The following is a 25739-nucleotide window of genomic DNA, read 5'->3' on the forward strand; positions in this document are numbered from 1 at the left end:
TGCACAAAGCCCACAAGGGGTGCACCAAGAGTGTCCACCTCAGGTAACTGGGGAGGCTGAGCCACTGGGCCCTGTAGGACACCTAGCACACAAAACCACTCTACCAACACAGGGAAGCAGACAAAATGCGAAGACAAAGAAACAGGTCACAAATGACAGAAATGGAGGAAAGCAAACGACTGGATATAGAGTTCAAAACCACGGTTCTAAGATTTTTCAAGAATTTTATGGAAACCGCCGATAAAAGTAGTGAGATCCTCGATAAATGTAGTGAGATCCTCAATAAATCTAATGAGACCCTCGATGTTGTGATAAAGGACCAACTAGAAATTAAGCATACACTGACTGAAATAAAGAATATTATACAGACTCCCAACAGCAGACCAGAGGATCGCAAGAATCAAGTCAAAGATTTGAAATACGAAGAAGCAAAAAACACCCAACCAGAAAAGCAAAATGAAAAAAGAATCCAAAAATACGAAGATAGTGTAAGGAGCCTCTGGGACAACTTCAAGCGTACCAACATCAGAATTATAGGGGTACCAGAAGATGAGAGAGGGCAAGATATTGAAAACCTATTTGAAGAAATAATGACAGAAAACTTCCCCTACCTGGTGAAAGAAATAGACTTCCAAGTCCAGGAAGCGCAGAGAACCCCAAACAAAAGGAATCCAAAGAGGACCACACCAAGACACATCATAATTAAAATGCCAAGAGCAAAAGACAAAGAGAGAATCTTAAATGCAGCAAGAGAAAAAAAGTCAGTTACCTACAAGGGAGTACCCATACGACTGTCAGCTGATTTCTCAACAGAAACCATGCAGGCCAGAAGACAGTGGCAAGAAATATTCAAAGTGATGAATAGCAAGAACCTACAACCAAGATTACTTTATCCAGCAAAGCTATCATTCAGAATTGAAGGTCAGATAAAGAGCTTCACAGATAAGAAAAAGCTAAAGGAGTTCATCACCACCAAACCAGCATTATATGAAATGCTGAAAGGTATTCTTTAAGAAGAGGAAGAAGAAAAAGGAACTCTTACCATTTGCCACACCATGGATGGAACTAGAGAGCATTAGGCTAAGTGAAATAAGCCAGTCAGAGAAGGATAAATACCACATGATCTCACTCATTTGTGGAATATAATGAACATCATAAACTGATGAACAAGGACTGATCCAGAGATGGAGAGGCATTGATTGGACTGTCGGGCCTTGGAGGGAAGGTAGGGGAGGGTGGGGGTAAGGGGGAAAGATCAACCAAAGGACTTACATGCAAGCATGTAGGTCTAGCCAATGGACACGGACAGCGGGGGGTGGGGGCATGAGCAGGGGGGGGGGGTAGGGGGTAACGTGGGTATAAGGACACATATGTAATATCTTAATCAATAAAAAAATATATTAAAAAAAAAAAAAAAATAAGAAACCTATTTCATAGGAGCTAGAATTCTATAAATTTATTCTTTTACTCCAGGAAAAGTAACGTCATCACAGAAATTAATTTCTTACTCTCCATTGCCTGGTGAAGAATCACACTGTCAAACAATAAAAGTGGCTTTATTAAAAATGGAGAATTTTGTTCACATTTCTCAAGTGTACTGGTGTTGGTGGATTTGCCTTTTCAGTGACTGAAGCCTTTCCTCCTCCCAGAGACACATTCGCAACTGCTGAAGGGGCAGCCCTGGTGCCTGTGAGAGCAGAAGGAACGGCCTTCCTTTGATGTAACCTCTGAGCAGCTCCACACGATTGAACACCTGGAAATAAGAACCCTTGAATTCTCTGTACAGGTTTCCTGGTAATTTAGAAAAGTAGTTGGCCGACCAGGTGAACTTGATCTCTCCTTTTTCTGCTCTTATTCTTTCATTTACTATCAGTCCTTTTTAGTGATTAGTGCCTTGATGGAAAATAGACATCTGGCTCAATTCAACTGAGGAAACTTACAGATGCCACAAAACCTATGCTAGTATTTAAGGACTTCCAAAGGAACCCTTAAAGATCAAATCGCTTTTTCAATGCTGGTCACATCATGAAGCTTAAGAGTTTGGCGAGATTTTTGTAGGAGCTGTAACCAGTGTGTTAGCTCAGGGTGGATCAAGATATTTGCTGAAGGGACTCAACTCATAGTCATTCCCGGTGGTAAGTAACTTTTCTCTATTTCTGAAAAACTGGTAGATGCTGCTTAGATAAAACAATTTAGGATCATCTCAATCTGACTGCCTCATTCTTAGCCTCAGCACATGAACAGCAATTTTGCCGCTACTGGTCACTGTCTATGAGAACAGAACTACTTCGTAAATAGTTTATTACTTCCCTGCCTGTAAGCAGATTGAAATTCTATTCTTAGAAAACACATACACAAAAAAGGGTAGACTGAGGCTAGAAATTAAAATATTTTGAGTACTATGTCTGTAAACTATTGGTATAAATTATTGGTTTAAGATACTTTTCTTGTAGAAGGTTGTTTTGTTTTTTTATTGAGAGACACTTTTATTATCTCTTCTCTATGTTGAGATGAAACATATTGTACCGTTCTCTAAATAATCTGATAAACCAATGGGTTTTTATGCCTAACCACAGTGCAAAAACTTAATTCTTACAGTGAATGAGTGGAGAACATCACAATTTATGCTACCACGAGTCTTATTATATTGCCTAGAGACGGACCAGTTTAATGAATTATAAGCTCAGTATGTCATTGCAGCTCCAAAGTCTATGAAAAAAGTTTGCACGGTTTTACACCCTCATTTGTTCGTTCATTGTCTCAACGAACATTTATAGAAGAGAGTTTCTGTGCTGAATGCTGGAGATAAAACAATGAAAAAGACATCGTTTCAACACTCACAAAGCTCCCAGTCTAGTAGATAAGTTCTAGATTCCGGCTTGATTGGGCTGCCTGTTCTTTGGTCTGTGGCTATCATAGAGGAAGATGGTCTTGGGTTCATGAGTTGCTTCCATCATTTATGTAAGAGTTATCACTTATAAAATACATGCATTTTGTTCAGTGGAAGAATTTGATAACATGGATCAGGCCATCCCATTAAAGAGAATGATATCAGCTAATATTTTTATTGAGGGCCAGACACCATGCTAATAGTTTCCGTGCCTTATCTCATTCCTCAGTAATCCTGGACTGGAGATCCTCTTATTCCCATTTCATAGATACGGAAACTGAGGCTTAGGGTAGTTCAGTTATTTGCCTCAAGTCATCTGGCTAGTTACTATGGCAAAGTTTAGAGTCCAATAGAGATTTGTCTATTCCAAAGGGCATGGTCTGGACCATTATGTGATATTGGAACCATTAAGTGATGTTTTGTAGTCTGAATATTTACTCTTCTGTAGTCTGACCTTTTAAATGGACTCTTTAATTGACTACTTATTAGCAATAGCTCATAATTTATATTACTATTCTTGCTTGAAAACGATGCTTCTGCTTCTAATCACGGCACCCCTCTCTCCCTCCAGAAAGATCAAGTAAGTCATATTGAATAGGCATTAATTAAATACTTAAAATATGATTCTTTCTATAAAATGACAAGTCATTTTGACACCATTCCCCTCAATTTTCTTTCTGTATTGGCATCAAGTTTCCTAGAAATAGTGTAGCCAGTAAAAGAACTAAAGCAGTTGCACTAAATTGCATAATTCAGAGCCGCCTTTCCACTCATGATGGGACAGCTACAGCAATGCCAAGCCGAACAGGATCCTCTGATAAGCAGCACAGAAAGTATGGCCAGTGCCCTGGAACTGTAAGTGTAATAAGTCCAAAGGCACAGTCTTTCAGCAACAAATAGCAGGTAGTGCAGGTGCTGGTGCGGGCTCAGAACTGTTGGATGCAGTCCGCGTTTGGTCGCATACCATGGCGATCTCCAGAGAGCTTAATGACTTCATCCAGGTGTTTGGAGGCAATTGTCTCCTGACCTAGCATGGAGGACAGTAATAAGGAGTTAACTAGTGAGGGTCCCTAAGGGGTGGAGATGTTAGGTCCACTTGGTATTTTTATGTTGAAAGATTTTTAAAGAAGTTTATATCATCTATTTATTTGAAACCAAAAATAACTAAAGGAAAAAAATGCTACGTTTGTCATTTGGCCAGAGGATGATTAATATCAAAATATTTGATTGTGTGATCGTATGCAAGAAGGCCATAAACTGGATTTGCTTTTTCTAAATTCAGTCCAATAAATTTGTTCATTCATCAGTAGCCTCACAAATGAAACACTGCCTGAATGCATTTCCCAAGGATGTTCTAGCCTGCCAGATCCATTCAAATGAAGGTTTTGAAAGAATTTTTGCAAAGTTGATAAAGCATTGAAAAAATAAATAAATTATATATTTTGGTTTTCTTAGTGGTTGTGATCAGATGAACAAATGAATTCATAAATTGAAAAATCAACTTTCTGGTCCTCTTTTTTTCCGAATGACTCCATACTCAATGTAAATTATAGCAATAAATTAAATAATGGCGACACATATAATTCATGAGACTTCTGAAAAGTGCTTTTTAGGAGAGTGTGGGGCAGGGGAAATTATAGACTTTGATTCTGGGTCTATCACTTTCTATATAAATATCCTTTAACAAATAAATTTTGATTCAGTGGTTATTACTTTATTAAATTTATAATCATAGTATATACTACTATGGAAAATACAATAAAATAAGGAATAAAAAGAAAGCATTTTTCTCAGTTTGCTGAGATCTTGCTCCCAGGTGTATCCTCTGTTTGGCTCACATAAATTTTTAATAAAAGTTATCTACAGGTTTTCAGGGGGATGTACAGTAAGCATAGGAATATAGCTAGTAATACTGTAATAACAATGCATGTTGTCAGGTGATTATTACATTTATCAGGGAGATTACTTTATAAAGTTATATACATGTCTAATCCCTATGTTTATAGTTGAAGCTAATATAATATTGTATGTCAACTATAATTTAAATTTTCAAAATTATAAAAAATTTTAAAATGAAATAAAATTTAATGTTGAAACATCAATTACTATTTTTATATATTTCCATCTATTCATTCTATATATGCATTTCAATTGGCTGTTGTGAGAATTAAATGAAATTAAATATGGAAATAACCTACCACATGGTCAGTGATAAAAATGTGAATTCTCCAGAATTCAGATTTCCACCCGTTAGAGCTCATCATAAAATCAGGAGTACAGATAAGTGTGTTATCTAGTCTATAGATAATTTTTTTTAAATGGTCAGTATTTGAAAATACTGTGAATTTCTAATTGTTACCTGCTTGAAAAAATGATTAGAATATAATAACCATTATCTCAAATACTATTAACCTAAATATAAGGTGATTTCTCATTTTCCAGTAGAAATGTCTAGAGGTAAGAGAGGGGGAGGGGCTTGCTACTTGCATGTATAAATTTATAGTCATATAGAGAAAAGTCAAATATCCACTTATAATACTTAGTGTCTTAATTAGACTATAGCTACAAAGTTAAAAATTATATCAAAACAACTAAATATCAGGTGTGAAATATCAATACATATTTATATCAATATAAATATCAGGTGATTTTTTTCCCTTACATTTCATTAAAAATTTTATTCAGACGCTTCTTATGCATCTAAAGTTTAGATTCTAAACCATCTACTTTATTTTAGAGCAACTTTCTAAGTTACTGAGTGTCTTTTTTGGGATGTCTATATGATGTATGATGTATGATGTCACTGGAAATTTAATCTGAAAAGACAATTACCATTTATGAAATGAAAGAAAAGCACTTTTTCATTTATTCTGTTAATCTATCAATGTAAGCATAAACTACAGAGTCTTTAGTCTCTAGTAATATTTACCAAATCCCTGTTGTCTATAACCAGAGATAGCTCTAAAACTAGTATTTTGAATTTTTAAAAATTAACTTATTTCAGTTTGATATCTTATCTAAATAGTATTTTTGATCAAAGCAGAGGATTGGGAGATTATGTTTTAATCTGATAGGTTTCACAAGGACTGGAATACAAAGCGAACCCTCTTTTTGAGGGAGTTTTGGGAAAGAAAACTTCACCTTATGTTCTGGCACTTTTGGTCTGTTTGAATTCCACATGTTTTGCAACTATATCACAGAGCTACAATTTACAAACATATTCTTTCATCTCTCATGTCATCTCTGAGTTAGAGATTAAACTATCAACCTCACGGGCAGAAAAAGAAACCAGCTATCATGCACAAACTACTTGTCAGTTACTTAAACTGCCTATTTCCAAAATCTATTTGAAAAAACTGAAACCAAAGTTACAGTCAGACCAGGAAATAAAAATAGAAGATCAAAATCATCAAAGAAAGCCGAAGAAAATGGCCTGTAATTACCCAGCAAGAGCACTGGGTAAAATTTTATACTCAAAGGTAGGAGAGGTATGTCAGTTATATCTCAATTTTTAAAAAGTGATTTTTTTAAAAAAAAGAAAAAACTGTAATAGAGTACATAGTTTGCTAATTAATCAAATGAAGCACTTCAAATTTTCAAACATGGTATGTGTTTCCCACTATAACATTAGGAAATGATTTCAATGCATGAGTCCCTTAGGAGGAAAGTGAAGTAAAAGTGAATATTGTCTCGGACATTCATTTCATAAAATGGAAGAAATGGTCTTTAAACACACCCCTTTGACACTACCACCGCCTCAATGCCACGGGCATTAGAGCAGTTGCTGTTATTCACAGATGTGACCCTCAGCAGATACGGTCAGGCAGGTGGCCTTCCAGTGATCTAACGTGACCATAGGAGACTTTGAGGACAGACATCCTGCCATTTGTTTTGAGCAACACAAGTGAAGCAGCTCCCATACTGACCTCATATTATTAGGCTTTAGCTAATGTTCCCTTTGATTTTTCTTAACACTGAAAATGCAGATAAGACTAGACAAATTAGTTCGTTAATTAATCGTGTGTAAGGCACACTTTTGATGATGATGGTTTTGAGAATTCCAGACATAGTAGAGCAAAGTGGGATGCATTGCCAGGGATTTAACTTCCACCTCAAAGTGCTGAATTCCTATTAGTAGGGCCAAGGTTTGGTCCCATGAGATTCAAAAGTCAGGTTGGAGCACAAAGTCATCACAATCAAATGGCTAATAATTATTATAATTGCTTATTTCCATGGCATTTTAAATCAATTGCTTTTCAAATCTTGTTTCATTTTGGTCTCACTTTGACACTAGCAGTGATATCAAGCTGATTGGCACTAGCATCATTGTTTTCAGATCAATAAAGCATCAAAAACTTGAACTGACTTTGTTTGCTCAGACACAGACCTTGTATGAGCAAAATGAACCGGGACCAGAACACTGATCTCTTGAGTTGCAGGCCGTCCTAGTTCCACTAGTGTTTGAAAAACTCAGAGAAGCTAAATTAGTCTGAAGTTTTTGATAGTGGTTGAATCACTGTGGAATTATGATAGAAAACTCTTCGGGGAAGGAACAAAGCTTATCGTCACAGGTAGGTATCAATGCAACTGTTCAAGGTAATGGAGGGAGGCAAGAAACAATGAAATTGGAATGACACTAAGACTATTTAGAAAGAACAGGAACGTGATGGGGATTAGATGCAGAAATCTTAGGAGAGATGGTAAAACAAATCCTCAAAGGCACGCATAGACAACATTGTGCAAATATCGTAACAAGACTTGGCTTTGGTGTACATGTGGACTTGCACAAAAGACTCATGCACAATGTATGCAATTATCATGGAAGTGCTTGGCCCCAGGATAAAGTTTATTATGATAGGTCAGTTTTGTGAGTGGACACATTTCCTTGTCTGATGGTGGAAGGGTGTTGTGGAAGAGCCTGGGCTTTGGGGTCAGGATGCCATGGAGCTCCGGCTCCATCACTTACTGCGTACATGAACTTGGGCAATTACTCTGGCCTCAGTTTTTTAACTCATAAAGTGGGATAAGTATGTATAGAGGATTTGTATGAGAATCGATTGAGATGGTGTGAATGAAGTACTTGCACATTGTCTAACATATAATAGGTGCTTAATAGGGGTCTCCCAGTTCAAATGTAAAGGAAAATTGTATCCAGTATTAAGAGTTGTTTGCAGCAGTAATATTGACAGAGCATAAATTCCTCAGAGAATTAAGCTGTGTTTCTAACTACTTATAAAAAAATTAATTTGGAGGTATTCTTTTTACCATCACTTGGCAAGAAAAATGAGATTAACATGTGTTTGTTTTTAATTTTTATTATTGGCCTATGTGCTTTAAATCTTAACCCTTTATCTTAATTGATATTATTTCTAATACCAACATTTATTGGACCTAAAATTTATAGCCAATAAGTTTCAGCTTCATATTTATCAAGAGTTTAAATGCATACAGAAAATGGTCAATATGTAAAGTCAATTAAATATAGTTAGAACTTCATAAGTTTGGAATTCAGATATAACCATAAAATAGCTATAACTATGTATTTGATAAAATAAAAATGACAAGAAAAAATAGAGAACAGTTAATATCAATGTAGGTTTGAAATATCATACTTTTAATTGAAAATATAGTTGACATTTACATAGAATTTGGTAAATTTACATAGTATGGCTGCATCTTAATAAATATAAACAACTCGGGCAATTTAACTCAGACATATTATTTGATTATAACCACATAACTGTATTGGAAGGCTTATTTATTTATTTACTAGAGGCCCGATGCACGAAATTCGTGCAAGAGTAGGCGTTCCTTCCCCCGGCTGCCGGCACCGGCTTCCCTCTGGACCAGGGACCTGGGCTTCCCTTGCAGCCTCGGCTTCATCCAGAATGTCATCCAGTCTAATTAGTATATTACGCTTTTATTATTACAGATTTTTCTGGGTGATCTTTAGCATTTTTGTTTCTATTATTGCTGATAAAGTAATATAAGTGAACTCTCATTTTTTAAAAATGTTACTTCAGCTAGATAAATCTTGTTGTTGTTGTTGTTTTTTGGGGGGTGGCCTTTTTTGAACTGATTTCTTTTATATAAATCATGAACAAGATTTTGACCATAAAAAACTTAAGTTTTACAAAGAATGTTTAAAGAAAAAACATGTAATACAATTATCCAATATATACGTACTAACCATATATAATCAAGTACACTATATAATAGTTAACTATTACATTAAGAAAGATATGGAAGTTCAAGATTCATTTTATCTTGAAAAGAATGATGCAAAGAATCTAGCTAAGGAAGGGGACAGACAATAAAAATAGTGTGTTTCCACACAAAAGCATTTCAAGTTTATCATTTGATTTTCAATTTCTTTAATATAATGAATCAGAAGTATTACTATGAAGAAAAATTTCCTAAGATGAAAATTAGATTCTTTAATATATTGACTAGAGATTAAAATTATGTAAATATAATGTAAAAATGAAAAATTAATATTATTTTATATAGGATGGTTTTTAAGTTAAAAATAAAATATACGGTTGGAGAAATATAGAATGTCTTACTATTATAATCAATAAAATATTATTGCACTAAAAGTAAGATGTATAAATTAAAATAATTATTAGCACATTATGACTTAGTTATGTTTACAACATGATTTTAAAAACAAACATTGTTTGCTTACTGATTTAGTATAAAAATCGGGAGCTTTGCTTCACAGTTAGAAAGTCTTAAGAATTATTTTTCCTTTTCTTCTCAAATGAGAAATCCAATTAATTTTTCTTAAAAAATTGCCCATTGACTTATTAAACTAACGGCAAGCTAACCCAAAGAGAATACAGTAAGGAATTTGTGTTTTAATCAGAAATAAAATTGGAAAGGGGTTTAACGTTTATAATATTTCAATCATTAGATTAATAATAAATATGTAATCTATAACATTCCATCATGCCTTTGTAAATATATGATGTCTTGTTATATATTCTGACATTATATCTGCAAGAAACTCTAGAACCATCGCTTTTAACATTATCCCACTTGTATATAAATTTTATTCAGTAGATGCAAACAAAGAAAATGATGGAGCTCTAAAATAGCTCAGCAGCCTTATAGGGTAAATACAAATATCATAGGAGACACTCAGAGTCAAAATATGGTGTATTTAAAATATGGTATAATAGTCATGTTTAGACTTCAAATGAAATTCCAAAATAAAATGTGCTTTTGGTGAATCTTTTCAATGGCGAAATGAAATTCTGTTAAGGGCATTTACTCGCTAGATTAAGATAAGTGTTTCTGAAAATAATCAATGAAAATTTTAATAGAAATTTTGGAATTATTGCTATTTTGCTTCTAAATTCAAGGCATCATAAACAATTTGGAGGTGCAGTTTTCAATACTGCCCTAAAAAATCTGGAGCGGTTCAGATGTGAAACCTATTAGGAGAACTCTATTACTTCAGAACTGGGCGTGAGGTCCATATTGGAAGGTAAAAGAATAACTGGATAAAGGAAGTACATCTGGTGGTAGATTCCCATTAAAACAAGTGACTGTATATTTTTTAGAAAGAAAAGAAAAACTTCCTCCTGGCATTTATTTTTATGAAAATAAGATAATTTGGTATATTTCAGAATCAGTTAATAGAGAGTGACTTCCCACAGAGTTACAGAACAGGAGACTGTGTGGCCAAAAAGAGCTTAAATTACAAAAGTCATAGCATGGGATAGGAAAGCACCTTATTTTTTATTTTTTATATTTTTAATTTTTATTGAACTTATTGGGGTGACATTGGTTAATAAAATTATACAGGTTTCAAGTGTACAATTCTATAACACATCGTCTGTATATATATTACATCGTGCATTCACCACCCAGGCAAGTCCCCTTCCATCACCATTTATCCTCCCTGTACCTTCTTCTACCTCCCCTACCCCCTTGCCCTCGGGCAGTCACCATAGTGTTGTCTGTGTCTATTTTGGTTGTTGTTTATTTGCACTGTAGAAGCCACTAAGGATTCTCATCTGAAGAGAGATTATCTCTTCTCCTACCCCCCTATCCCCGCCATCCATCCTCCGCCTATGATAGCATGAGGGAGATTAAAACTGAATAAGTTCACAAATGCTGGAGCGGTTAAAGGTCATCCCCCATTTTAGCACATGGAGAAGGAACAAGGGCCAAGTTTTCATTCAGGCTGTGCCAGTTAATAGCTGTGACGTTGGGCGAGTTATGAAACTTCTTTTCACATCTGAAAAGAAGAACAATAATAAGTAGCACACGCTATATTGTGGATGAAAGGCCATGATAAGCACTGACTCAATGGCAGCTTTCCTTCCTTTTACCGTGTGCTAGGTTGTTCCAAACCACACAATGCTTGTGTGTCTCTAATTCTGAATTGCTGTTCCATTTTCCCCACAGATAAAAGCTATGGTCCAGGGTACTATCCCAAGCCCACCATTTTTCATCCTTCAGCTGCTGAAGTAAGCCTTCATAAGGCTGGAACACATATTTGTCTTCTTGAGAAATTTTTCCCTGATGTTATCAAGGTGTACTGGAAGGAAAAAAATGGCGATACAATTCTGGAATCTCAGCAGGGAAATACCATGAAGACTGATGACACATACATGAAATTCAGCTGGCTGACCGTGAGTGAAGAGTCAATGAATAAAGAACACAAATGTATCGTCAAACATGAGCATAATAAAGTGGATCAAGAGATTCTTTTTCCTGCAATAAAGAAAGGTATGTGTGTGTGTGTGTGTGTGTGTGTGTGTAATCTTCCCAGAACACTTTTTTGCCCCCAAAGGGAATGCCCCATGTGTCTGTCATGTACTAATAATAATTATAATTATATATACATATATCTTCCTCAAATGTTGCTACATTTAATAGTAGCATAAATGTCCTGCTATTGTCCCATAGAATTAAAAATAGTATAGGTTTTAGGACATAAAAAAGATAAAGAAATAAAAATTTTACTTTTCTCAGCCTCAGTTTTATCATCCAAAGTTAAAGTCACATGATTTTTTAGGGTTGTTGATGAAACAACCTACATGACAGCACCAGCAATTTAGCACACAAGAAATGCTCAAAAAGAGATTCCACTTTTGATTATCTTACTTGGTCAGGAAATAAGAATAATCATACATCTTTCCGGAATTTTCTGCTCAGCAAGCAAAGTCACTCATGCCTGAGTCTTGCTATACTTGAAGTATAACCCATAAACAATGAGTCTTGGGCGACTGATGGTGTCATTCTGAGGGAGTTGGATCAAGGTTCACCGAAAAATAGAATAATTTAGACCTTCAGTGTTATTACGGTCCTAGGTTTTCCAGATTCGTATTTTATGTACCTTTGCAGGTAAATTTTGGTGAGGCTAGTGCCTAGAAACATATTTCCATTCTACATGAGTATATTTCTTGCCACTGGTATTGCTGCTCAACAAACATGTAGTGCAGTACTAGCGTGTGTCAGGCCTGGAAGGGTATGGATGAATACACTAGGACGAATCTCTGTTCCCAGGAGGATGCACACAGTGAAGAGAACGTAGTCTTTCCCTAAACATTCAGGGTCACCTGGGATTCAGGCATGATGTCACAAAGGAGTGCCTTTGATGCAGATGCTGTACATATTTAGCCAGTGTGAGCAGAGGGCCGAATGTGCCCTGGCCCCGGCCGTGGTCCCATAACTCCCTGGACTCAGAACTTCAAGTCCTGAGTATTAACACAACAGACCAAGGTCCCGTAAGAAGGAACCGGTTGGATCTTTACCCTGTGGCTAACAAGCCCTTTCTAAGCAGTGGGAAATGAGGACGTCAGGCGTGCTAAGACCTTTGCTGTGTACCAGTCTTTATCTTACACCTGAGTTTCCCCAGAGACCAAGTCAGGTTTGAAATAATGTCTGTGAGATGCTTGCTCTCAAAAATATAACACGAATGTATTTATTCATGTATGTGTATTTGTATCCTTTCCTAAATCTAGGGTAAGATTGCCGAAACAGCCCTAATTTTCCTATTTCTGTGGCTAAGAAACAGAAAGAAAGCAAACAGGCAATGCACAAGTTTAATACAATCACTGGGCTTAAATGTCCTATTAGGTTTTGATTTTTCCAGTGACCAGGGTTGACTATCGTAAAGAAGAGAAGGTTTTGGTTACAAGGTGTTTTACTTGGCGTCTAATTTCTGAAACAAATGTCTCATGGCAACAAAGCTAACGAGGGTGTTTCTGTTCATGTCATTCTATGGCAAATTTCTAATGCTGTTTCTCGGAAGTTTTTTGCTTGTCGTTTTTTGTTCTGAAAATATAACATGGAAGCACAAATCAATGAAGTGATTTTGAAGAGAGAGAAAACTAACCTGGCCCAAGTTTTCTGCCAGATTAGGAGAGAGAATTAGGATACACACACGGATTTCATGATGAAAAATTGTTACTTTATTGTTTGTACCTCAATCAGTGCATGGTGCTAAGAGATTTTTATTTATCTCTTAATGAATAAAGTCACTGCAAGGAAAATAAAGAGACTTTTAAGACACAGTAAAGTGAGTCCTTGGGGGACATTTTAACATCTAAATGTGATTATACTAACATTTTCAATCTTGCGATTTGCCACAAAGTCTGTACCTCAGACCCATTTTTTTTAAAGCACAGCAATAAAAGACCTCGTTGAGTGCATGAAATTGCATACCAGAACCACATCCGTATGGACAAGAACATATCTAGTAGAAAAGGATGAGCCAAAGCTACCATTGCGACTGTTTTCCTCCACCCAACGGTCAATGCTCTCTTTAAGAAATTTTGTCTTTGTATATATATTTGCCTTACAAAAAAACATTGTAGATAAACACAAGTCTCACCTCAGGTTTTACATATTCAAATAACTGTAAGTGTGACTTAGTTTATCTGAAAAGAATTGCCCTGAAATGCCAAGCTCCTGAGGTAAAAAGGTCATTTGCTAAGCATCACTAAGACATCTGGAAGAGATGTTCTAGTGTCTACAATGGTGGGAGTATGCTGTTTCTCTATAGATTATTTTCTATTTCTATGGATTATTTTTACAGAGTACTTTCCACATGTTCTCTCCCATGTAATCTCCCACAACAGTCTTCTGGATGCTGGCTCTGCCAGTCACTGGTGTGCCTCTCAACAAGTCACTAATACTCTCTAAACCCCACTCCTCATCTGTGACATGGGGCCCTCCAAAATACAACTCACCCAGTGTTACTGGGGGATTAAATGAGATAATGCATGTGAAGCATTTGACATGCACTGTGCCACACAACGTCACACAGTAATAATCACTTCGTAGACATTAGCATTTATTAATATTGTTGTCATGTCCACAAACACAACTGCAGAAAATTATGTGGGTGAGCTGGGGATATTGGGGAAATGCATGATTTGGAAAGACATGGCTTCAATGTCTAAACCAGACTCCTTCAAACATGTAAGATTCTGTTGTGGGTCCTCAATTAAGCAAATTTCTTTGAGTAGCAACTGTTCATGTCAGCAGTGTGTGCTGAAGACTGTAGAGCAGCTCCTTTTTCTGTTCATTTTTTTCCCATTCAACAAGTATTTATTGAACAGTTACTTTGCGGCAGGCACTGTGCTCGGAGCAATGAGTGCAGGAGGAAAACAGGTAGACTTTAATCCAGTTAGGATTAAAAAGTTAAAATGTACCCTTCATGACCTTCAACATCTTCACATGCAGAAACACAGTATATGTATTAGGTCTACTGAATTACATAGAGTCTGGGCAACTATTCCTGGAATTGTGGGGCTCATATTTTTAATGGCTCTCTCTTCTCTGTTGGTAGATTCTATCTATCAATCATCTATCTATCTATCTATCTATCTATCTATCTATCTATCTATTATCTATATATCTGTCTATTCAGACACACAGTCAAATAATGGTTACTAACAATTCATTAATAGTGCTCTCATTTCTTGTAGAGGCTGCTACTAATCATGTAAGAGAAGTTTATCTGGAAGACAAAAGTGGTAAGTTCTTGCATTTTCTCCCTTCTGATCAACTTAAATTTTGAACTTTCCTGGCTTAAGGTAGAAAAATCAGAATGGCTGGATTTTGCAGAATAGACTGAGTGATATTGTAAGCCAACCCATCATTTCCTATTAGCTATCTTAACACAGTAAATGCTATATTTTGGTATTAGATGACTGTGGGGTGTGGTGATACGCTCACAATTATTTCAACACTGGATTTTATTCATCTGCATGACTTTTGTTTCTATTGATTAGGGAACACATGCTATCAATATGCTTCTAGATTTTTATCTTTGGTCCTTGCTAGTAGTTAATAACACGAACTGATATTTACTGAGCAGTTCTTATACAGAAGGCGTAGTATTGTGTTTTGAATGCATTTCCTTGTTCAATTATCATAATACTCCTGTGAAGTGGTAACTATATTTTCCACCATTTTACAGATGAGAGAGTGAGCTAAAATTAAGTCCCGTACACTGTGCCACACAGCTAGATCTGGGCTGTCAGCCCAGGACACCTGAGTCAAGAGTTCATAAACTTCCTCAGTTCTCTATTCTTCCTTTATTTTTTTGTATATATATTTTTTATTGGTTAAGATATTACATATGTGTCCTTATCCCCACGTTACCCCTACCCCCCTCCCCCGCTCATGCCCTCACCCCCCCGTTGTCCGTGTCCATTGGTTAGACCCATATGCTTGCATATAAGTCCTTTGGTTGATCTTTCCCCCTTACCCCCACCCTCCCCTACCTTCCCTCCAAGGCCCGACAGTCCAATCAATGCCTCTCTGTCTCTGGATCAGTCCTTGTTCATCAGTTTATGTTGTTCACCATATTCCACAAATGAGTGAGATCATGTGGTATTTAGAAAGCCGAAAGCCAAGACCCCAGGTCACCGTGGTCGGCAAACCAGGGCTCGCGAGCCACATGCGGCTCTTTGGCCCCTTGAGTGTTGGTCTTCCACAAAATACCACGTGCGGGCGCGTGGTACAGTGCAATTGAAACTTCGTGGCCCATGTGCAGAAGTCGTTATTTTGTGGAAGAGCCGGTATTTTGTGGAAGAGCCACACTCAAGGGGCCAAAGAGTCGCATGTGGCTCGTGAGCCACGGTTTGCCGAGCCGCAGTTTGCCGACCACTGCCCAGGACAATGGATGCATGGCTGGGGCGGGTTTGGGGACAGTGCATGGGCTTCTGAGTACTACAGACTGGGCTTCCACCCCAACTCTTTTAATAATTAGTTGCATGAATATGGGTACTAACATTTTATGGGAAATACTTTACTCATCTGCCAACCAGGAATACTTACACCTAACTCAGTTCTTAAAGAGATAAGGTCACATATGTGGAATGTCTAGCGTAAGGTATCTCAGTTAGCTGGCATAGAATATGTACTAGTTTCTGGCCCTTTCTCCCTACAAATGCACACAGAAAGCAACTAGAAGCACTAGCTCTAGTCCTGCTGATCTCTCCTCCATTTCCAATATCAAGGGGGCTCTGGACCTCAACTAATACCTTCTGTGACCAAGGGCAGGAGTTCTGAGCACATCACCTCTTGAGGCCCCTTTCCACACCAAGTGCTAATAATTCTGGAGTGCTGAGGCTGTGAAGATAAAGCATGTCAAAGGGAAATTAGCACAGGAAAGGACGTGACCTTGTGGTTCATTGAGTAGCAGTCTGGCCCTCCATCACTGTCGTCAATCATATCTTGACATCATATATTTTTTGCAAAACTTCAAAGGATATTAAGTGCAATTACCCTATAGTATCATAGCCCCAGTGAGAGACATTCAGGAAAGACAGGTGAGCCATCACCTCTTAAAGTTGCAGAGAATTTGGATTAACCACTTTCTTCCAGTTAACATAATACCCTCTACTAAAACCTCGCACCCACCCCGTTGTGAACACCACCAAATTTTCATGGGTTGTACCCTTGGTAAGAATCATATTGCATGCACATGTAATGCCTCAGATACTTCTAAATCAGCAACTCAACTTTATACTCATGCTTAACCCTTTGATATCTGGGGTATTATTTATTGTACTTGGAGATGCAGAATTACAGAGTAACTAAGAATGTGATCTGTAAATTCATGTTGCTGGGATTGAAATCCATCTTCTGGTACTTATTAAATGCATGACATCAGGCAAATTACTTATCTCTCCCCAATTTTTTTTAAAGCAGGAATTAAAATAACAACCTCATAGGTTGTTGTAAAAATATATCAGATTAATGCTTTGCATACAAAGCTCTCAGAGTGTTTAGCGTTTCCTTAGTGGTTAATGAATATTGGCTATTATTAATTAGAGATATGGTGGGAGTGAAGAGACGCTAAAAGCTATTTACCACAAATATTTTCTTCTCAGTGGACTCACTCATTAAAAATGCAACCTTAGTTTTTAACATTTTGGAGCGCTCTAAGTGAATTTAGCAGAGGTTGTTGGTTGACTTGGCCTGCAAGCTGGATTCTACATTGTCTTGTTGTTGTTGGTAGAGGTGGTAGATGTTTGCTTATTTGGGGGGTTGGTGGTGTGAGGGTGTCACTTTAATAAAAATCATAAGAAGTAAATAAGTGTGACCCCTCCCATTAACATTTCCTACCCTTTCAAAACAACAGGTGAGACTAATAAATTGACTTCTCCTAGATATACTTCAGCTGCAGCTCATCAATACCTCTGCCTACTACACCTACCTCCTCCTCCTCCTCAAGAGCCTGGTCTACTTTGCCGTCATTTCCTTCTGTCTGGTTCGGAGAACAGCGGTCTGTGACCATGGGAAGAGTTCATAACAGATGATGGCACAAAAGGATCAATGTTCTTTTCCTTTTTTTCTTTTTTTCCTTTTGCCTCTGAACCTGTCTGCTGAGGATCTAGCTGGACTTTCTTTCTGGGTTTGGATGATTTCAGTTCACATGTGCATTTTTCTATTATGTCATTTTTGCATAATGGTTTTCAAACCACTGACCAAAAGAAAATTCCACTGTGTAACAAGAACAAATTCTGCCATGACTCAGGGGCAGGGACAAAGGGTACCCTTTAGCACCATCTTCCCATAATCCCCATCAGCTCCTCTAGCCAAGCCTAATAATCACTCCTTCTGAGAACAGACAGCACGCAGCCTCTAGTCACACTCCTTAGTGCTTTTGCACCAGATAACTGCCCTGAACTTTCCATTTTACACACCCAGAAGATGCCATATTTGCTACTTGAATTCTGTATTTTGTTTTTCATAAGACAATAAATTTTTTTAAAATCACAAGTCTACTCTTGTCTATGTACTCTAATTTGATGAATCTAATCGGAAGTCCAAGATAAGAAAGACATGACAAGTGAGGTATCAAATGCAGTGCTGGCGTGATGGTCCACACGACATTTCTAGTTCGTTCCCTGAGACGGTCGTTCGGATGCTTTCTCTGGGGCACTGGTTCCTAGGGGATCCGGTGCCAAATGAAGGTGCCCAGCTTCCTCCTCTTTCAAAGGTTTGGTTTGGGACATTCCAATGGTGACACTGTATCACCTGCCATGATTTGCACTGTGTGCTCAGATCTATACTAGTGTTTCTCAAACATCAAGTTTCCTGACCCTCGCAATCACCCTGTGAGAACCGCCCTGGCATTGGAGAGGCAGTGTGAGGGAGGGGTGAGGCACGTCGACTCTGAACCCTAAGTGCCTGGGTTTGAATCCTGGGTCTAGCATTGCTCTCTGTGTGACCTCAGACACTCTTTGAATTCTATGTGCCATAATTTTCTCATTTGTAGAATGCAGTTACAGTGCCTCGTCTCCTCGATTTGTGTGAATTAGTTGGGTTAATAATTTTTGGTGCTTGGTGCATGTAAGTCCTCAATAGCATTAGCAGCTATTAGTAGCTCTACTTTAGAAATAATAGATCACACACACACACACACACACACACACACCCTGACAGTCATCTCTAATCTTATTTCCCGGCGGAGAGGTTAGATGGGGATGGAATAGTGCCTCAGTGAGTTTCTACTATAAACCGGGCAATCCCATGAGTCCTCTCAGAGCCCTTGGAGGTGGGTACAGTCCACGTTTACAGACTGGAGAGATTGTTATCTGCTCCTGGTCACCATTTTGTAAGTAACGGTCATTTGAAGCCAGGTCTCTCTAAACTCAGAGCCGTATTTTGTGACCTAGCATCATGTGGCCTCCCCTTCACCTACTTTCAACTGGGAAAAACAAAACAAACATGCACTGCTTCTTTACTACACGCATCCTCCAAGGAGCCAGGGAGAATTTTCTTAAGGACTTGCAGGTGCACCTACATTTTCTCCTGGGAGAACCATAATCACTCCCTTGATTAGCAACAGGATGGAAATCCTGCCTTATTTTATGTGTCCCAGATTTGCAGCTGCTCTTTGGGGGTGTTAATGAAGTGAACTGAGAGTCCCAGGCAGAGCAGGACCTCCGATGGTGCTCTCTGGGTCCCGAGGTCCTCAGAATCACCGTGTAGAAGCCTCTGTATGTCTGTGGGCATTTCTGAGGTAGGAGGTGGGTACACTTCCTTTTTGGTCCAGGACTTTTCATCACAGCAAGACTGCCACACGGTGTGGTGGGAGGAACACTGGGCCAGAAGTCTCACCTCCCACTCCATAGTTAGAGCCTCAGTTACTTGGTCTGGGTCTAACTAGCTGTGTCATTTATTCTCTTTTTAAAAAATATTTGTATTGATTTCAGAGAGGAAGGGAGAGATAGAAACATCAATAATGAGAGAGAAACATTGACCGGCTACCTCCTGCATGTCCCCTACTAGGGATCAAGCTCACAATCTGGGCATGTGCCCTGACCGGAAATCAAACTACAACCACCTGTTTTATAGGTCGACGCTCAACCACTGAGCCACACTGGCCAGGCTTTGACCATGTCATATTGCCTAAGTTTACCCATCTTTATGAGAAAGTGTTCAATTTAAATAATTTCACATTTCTAGCATATGTACAAATTCAATGATTAATATCCTAATCTAGTAATAATAGCAAACATTTGCACAGTGCTTAATACCTAAGTATGTGTTAACATTTAATTCTCACAAGAATCCTATGAAACAAGTACAATTATCTCTGTTCTACAGATTGGGAAACTGAGGCAAAGAGGGGATAAAGAATGTCCCCATAGTTAGCTAATGACAGGAAGAGCTTGGATTTGAACCCAGGAAGCCTGGTTACCGGAGCTCTGCTCTTACATCTGCAATAGTTGCTACTAGAGTAGAAACAGGTTAATTTTATTTTCAATAAAGACAGGAAAATTTCCTTCCTTATTAGACTAAGAGCTAATGAAGAGAACTACTTCTTTACCTGTCTATGCTTTCTCTCCTTACTCCTATGCTGTTCATACAATTAGAGGGTTATAGGCCAACCCGCCACACAATTTTTCTCATGTTGGGAAGATTTTTATATGCTGACCTCACACACACCAATCAGACATCTGTGATTAGAGTTCATGGCACTTTGTTGGGTGAAATAAATACCAGAACAACAGGTGGCATGCACAGGTGTGCAATGAGAAACTTAGGTAGAGATTTCTACAATTCCTGATAAAAGCACTCACGGCCCAATAGTCTTTATAGAGCTAGAGTACTCCATACACTTCTCAGCCATAAAAGAAGGGAAACACCAAGGCAACCATTCTCAAAACTTTTCCAATTATGAAGTCTCTCCACTGTTTTAGATTCTTTTCTCCATAAACTCATAGATTTTTGTGAAGGCTTTCTGTCAATCAAGCAAGCCACAATGATGTAATACTCGATTTTCCCTTTACATTCATCAAAGTCCTATATAATTGCCAATTAGAAATTCTGAATAATAAGAGACAGTCAGAGATACTATACCCACATGATACAATTCAGCCAAAAAGCTAGAAACTCGACACATCGTTAGCCATGAAAACTTATCTGGGTAAATGCATGGTCTCTGGCGGGTTCTGTTAGGCTTTCTTCTGTTTTGTTTGAATAACAGCCAAGTACCTACAACTTAGTGAGCATCAGGAATTCTACTCGGCAGTTTGCATGCTCCGTCTAATGCTCTCACTGTACCACAGCACAGGTATCATGCTGTGCTGATAAGAAGACTAAGTGTAGAGAGGCTACTATGCCAGAGGTTTAACATGGAGTAGTGCCTGCATCCACATGATTCCAGGTCCATCTGACTGAAAATCTGCTGTTTTGCCCATTATGTCAGCGGCTGTCCTCTTGAAGCCTTTAAAAATCACTGAGGCCGGCGTGGGTCAGTGGTTGAGCATCGACCTGTGTGAAACCAGGAGGCCACGGTTTGATTCCCAGTCAGGGCAATGCCCGGGTTGTAGGCTCAATCCCCAGTAGGGTGTGCAGGAGGCAGCGGACCAATGATTCCCTCTCATCACTGATGTTTCTATCTCTCTCTCTCCCTCTCCCTTCCTCTCTGAAATCAATTAAAAATATTTTTAAAAGATCACTGAGGTCCAGACTGCATCACAGGCCAGGCACCGGACTTTAATAAAACCTTTAGTAATTCTAATGTGTAACCGGTTTGAGGCCAGCAGGTGACTGAAATAGCTCCTGAGCTCCAGCGCTGCTGTCTCAGCTCTGAGGCAGCCGGGAGCCATCACAGCCCCTTCCACAGGACAACGTGCTGCAACCTGGACAGGTACCTAAAATTGTTAGGTAATACCTCCATGTGGTTCAAACATCACAGCACCTGTAAAATGCACTATCTTGCAGACCACATTTTTGTTTCTCGTGCATCCTTCTTGTTTTTATTATGCAATCAATGCACATATATAAGTACATATCATGTTTATATACATTCTAATTTCCTCCCTTAGCACACAAAGGGAGTACACAATACACATTATTCTGCACGTGTCTTACTTATACATCCTAGAGCGCTTGTGTCAGGACATAGGGCCACTTAGCTGCGTATTTCCTTTATAAAATCAGTTCTCCGTGATAGACTGTTGGCTTATTCCCAATCCTGTTATTAAAAAATGCTGAAATAAATATTAGTGTTTTATGTCATGTTGAATGTGTGCATTGGTCATTTCTATCTCAATGTAGGTAAATGCTGAGAGTGTGCTAATGCCAGGACTTGGCTAACATGACAACTGAAAAACAGTCTCATCGTGCCTTTAATTTGCTTTTCTCTTATGAGTGAGGGTAAGCATCTTTTCATATATTTAAAGTTTATTTATGTTTTCCTTCTGTGAAATATTTGCCCAGGTCCTTTGGCCACTTTTTCTATTAATAATACTGACAAGTATGACACTCATCCATGTTTCTGTGTATGTCCATAGGCATAGGCATAAAACAAAATGTTCAATGTATGGTTGGTGGGTTAAAAAAAGAAATGGGATTATATTTTTCTATTTTCTGCAATGAATCCTTTAAAAATAAAAACTTTTACATATTAGAATTAAAACAATGTCTCATTTAAAATTGAAAAGATTTTGTTTGTTTATAATCAGCTTTAGGTCCTGGGAAACCAAGTAGAGGCTCCCATTGGGAAACAAAATAAGACCAAACAGATACAAGAAAGATGAAATTTAATTAGAGCTCCTGCTTGATTCTCATTGATTTGATCAAACCTCATTAGGCCAAATACCCCCCTATTTGCAACCAGTGTGCCACAAGGATTTTTAAAGCAGTAAATACCTGACTTTTTAGTCAGGGGCACTGATCTCTTTTCCCTTAAATTGTCAAATTAAAAAATGACAACAGCCCTAACCAGTTTGGCTCAGTGGATAGAGTGTCGGCCTGTCGACTGAAGGGTCCTGCGTTTGATTCCGGTCAAGGGCATGTACCTTGGTTGCAGGCACATTCCCAGTTGGGGGTGTGCAGGAGGCAGCTGATCTATGTTTCTCTCTCACTGATGTTTCTAGCTCTCTATCCCTCTCCCTTCCTCTCTGTAAAAAAATCAATAAAAAATATTTTTAAAAAAATGACAACAGCCAACACAATAGCCTGCTGGTGTAAATGCCCTGTTTTAAACCGTAAGTACACAGGTCATTAAAGAGTTGCATCTTATCGATTATACCACATAATAAGATTGCATGTGATTGGTTAATTCTTGGTACCAGAAATCCTTATATACAAGTATATGCACCTGATTTTTTAAAAAGTACTTTGAGCAAAAAGGGTAATTACTCTTATTATTGTTTTTATAAATCAATCAAAATTATAACTACTTTTTGTCAGATTAGCAAAAAACCTATTTTTTGTTGTGCTGCAGAATATTACCAATTCGTTTATGTGTGCCATGAAATGAGAAAGATTGAAGATCGCTGACTTAACAGAGTTGAAACTATTTCTGCAAGGGGGAAAGGGAGAAGCAGAGGGAACTTAAAAATCACTGAGTGTTTTGTGTGGCTAATTTCACAGCTGGGGCACTGCTAGCCAGTATCTCCTGTGGCTTCAAACTTCGTGGCCACTTCCTTCCTCAACTCAACGTGGGCTGCCCTGAAACCGGAGGCGAGGCGGAGAGGAGGAGAGCGGAGGTGGCGGTGGAGGAGCCAGCGTGTGTGGGGGAGGGTGCTGGTGCAGCTGATGGTGCTTCATGTTCTCAGGCAAATGTGGTTGATTCGTGGAAAATGCTCCAACTCAAACCGGCCCCCACTGGTTGGGTCTATACCAGTGGTGCCTGGGGTGTTATAAGATAAAATAAGGGCAGTTAAACCACAACCACTTTCAAAAGGCCACAGCTAATGTGAAGAAAATATCCATCTACAGACACAAGCAGGCAGTCGTTCAGACATGCACTTAGGCTGTGGGGAGGGGGGGTCCCCACTTTTTATATACAAGGCTTACCCCCATTACTCCTAGACCAGGAGGTTAATAAGGCTTACCCTATGCGAGTTGGAAATTTTATGCCCAGGACTGTTCAGATGCTGCCCTTCAGGCCATCACAACGCTGTTCCGGAGGAAAGAGCAAACAGCACTGGATAATCCCTAACATTTCACCAAATATCTGGACTTTTCCATGGTATTTGATTTACTGAGCCTGTACCTTTCGGGTTTCATTTTCTCAGTGTAGACAGGGTGACACTGTGTCTGTGAACCTCGTAGCATGGACAGACCATGGATGTGGGCAAGGGTGATGAGCTTTCTCCTTCATGAGAACACAGCGATAGCAAGGCCCTACTGTATCCCTGAATGTCCTATATGGAATCCTGTAAGTCCCCCTAAAGAAAGAAAAATACTTCAGTCTACCTGCGCAAAGCTTAATAGAGGACATGCACATCAGATAAAAGTGTGATTGGGGTCAAGTAGAAGAGGGCTGGTCAGCACTGTGAACATAGAGAGCAAATGTGCCCCCCCCACCCATGCACGGTACAGAGGGCTGCCCAGGCCCACAAGCTCGATCTGCACGGGCCTGGGGGAAGTGTGGCTCTATTGTTGAGAACAACGCTTCGGGCTTTCAGTCTCACTTCACGGCACATTCAAATCAGACACCTCCTTCTTCTCGGTCTGTGCTCTGAGAGCCAAGTGCTGGGAGCCTTGGCTCCCTATGACGATGGGCTGTACCCCACGGGTTCAGTCCAGCACGTTTGAGTGAGAGCTCTTTCTCAGGTTAAGTTAAAGCAAGGACATCCGGTTTAGGCATCATCTGAGGGCGTGGTGTAGGAGTCCATTCCTGAGACAGGGCCTTCTCGCTGTGAGAATACCAGTGAGTCCTAAGGTTTTAGTCCAAAGCTGGCCCCTGGAGCTTTCCCTCAACCCCTTTCTCCACCATGAGAAGCTCTTTAGGCTCCAGCCTCCTGGAGAGCCTCCCCCATGACATTCCTGTCGTTTGGCCCATTCTTAGAACAAGCACAGATGGACTTGATATCTCCCTGCAATCGGTCGGGTTTGGAGGCTGAAGAAAGCCAAGGTCTCTTAGATGAGCATCTGGAGGTGGCCAAGCACTTCAAATCTCATGGGTTCTCCGGCGACCAGGCTAGAGTGGGCTCCTCTGCATGGCTGGCTGTGGATGGGCTGGTCAGTGCCTCACACAGTGTAAGGAAGATGCCTTCTCTAGGACAGATTGGATGGTGGAGACATTGGATCCCAAGGAGTTTGACTTTGATGACCTGTTTAGATGACCTCGAAACATGCCCTATGGGCTTTGGCTACATTGGATGACACATGTGATCTCTGTGACTCCCTAGACCAGGAGATTAATAAGGCATCCCCCTCACCCCTAGACAATGAACCCAATTAGCCATCTTTCAGAAAGTTTACCCTAAACTGACCAGGTTGCCCCCTTCACCTTCCTGCAACCTCTTCCCTTCTCCAGGGGCCCTGTCCATTCTGGATCATTCCTTTAGTTTAGAGTTGGGCAGTGAAGCGGATATTTCTGAAGGAGATAGGAAGTCCGACTCAACTCTTTATTACCATCATCCCTCAATGCATGAAAGAGGAGGATGTCACCTCAGACAACGACAGGGGCATCTCTGAGCCCAGAGTCCTATCTGGGCTCTCCCCAGCAATAGTCCCTCTGCCTCCAGGACCTCTCCAAGTAGGTACGTTCCTGCTGTCTCTAGGCACCCCCTGTGGCTCTGCCCACCCCAAACCCTACAGCTCTCCTGGACATAATATGGTAGCAGCAAAAGTAAAGGGTAAGAAACTAGATAAAAAGCTGAAAAAATGGAGCAGAGCAAGCCAGCAGCCACCAGGTACCACCAGAAAGAGGGGAGAGCAGGAGGCCCTCCCTGACGAGTATGAAGAGCAAGACAAGAAAAATGAGGCTCTGAAAGAGAAGGCAAATTCCTTGGCCAAGGAGATCCGGTATCGGAAATATTTGCTAGAAGAGGTCCGCAAGGCAAGGGGAAAGGAAAGGGCCCCCCGTTAGGGTAGTCGGTGTGTGCTTGTACATTGTACA

The 25739-nt window shown here is 39.2% G+C and overlaps 1 protein-coding gene and 1 pseudogene across 1 annotated transcript in view; both read left to right on the forward strand.

The window, feature by feature from the left end:
* The window catches only part of LOC102437251 (immunoglobulin lambda-1 light chain), a 48062-nt gene extending 29965 nt beyond the window's left edge, over positions 1-18097 (forward strand). Inside the window, exons 4-7 of the mRNA XM_023751013.1 lie at positions 7396-7461; positions 11309-11632; positions 14842-14889; positions 17536-18097. Coding sequence (XP_023606781.1) covers positions 7396-7461; positions 11309-11632; positions 14842-14889; positions 17536-17678 — 581 coding nt within the window. The 3' untranslated portion in view covers positions 17679-18097. The remainder of the gene's footprint in view (positions 1-7395; positions 7462-11308; positions 11633-14841; positions 14890-17535) is intronic.
* Positions 18098-24694: 6597 nt separating this feature from the next.
* LOC102437559 lies at positions 24695-25709 on the forward strand (annotated as a pseudogene).
* The last annotated feature ends 30 nt before the right edge of the window (positions 25710-25739 follow it).

This window comes from Myotis lucifugus, unplaced genomic scaffold, assembly GCF_000147115.1.
Source record: "Myotis lucifugus unplaced genomic scaffold, Myoluc2.0 scaffold_18, whole genome shotgun sequence".
Lineage (NCBI taxonomy): Eukaryota > Metazoa > Chordata > Mammalia > Chiroptera > Vespertilionidae > Myotis > Myotis lucifugus.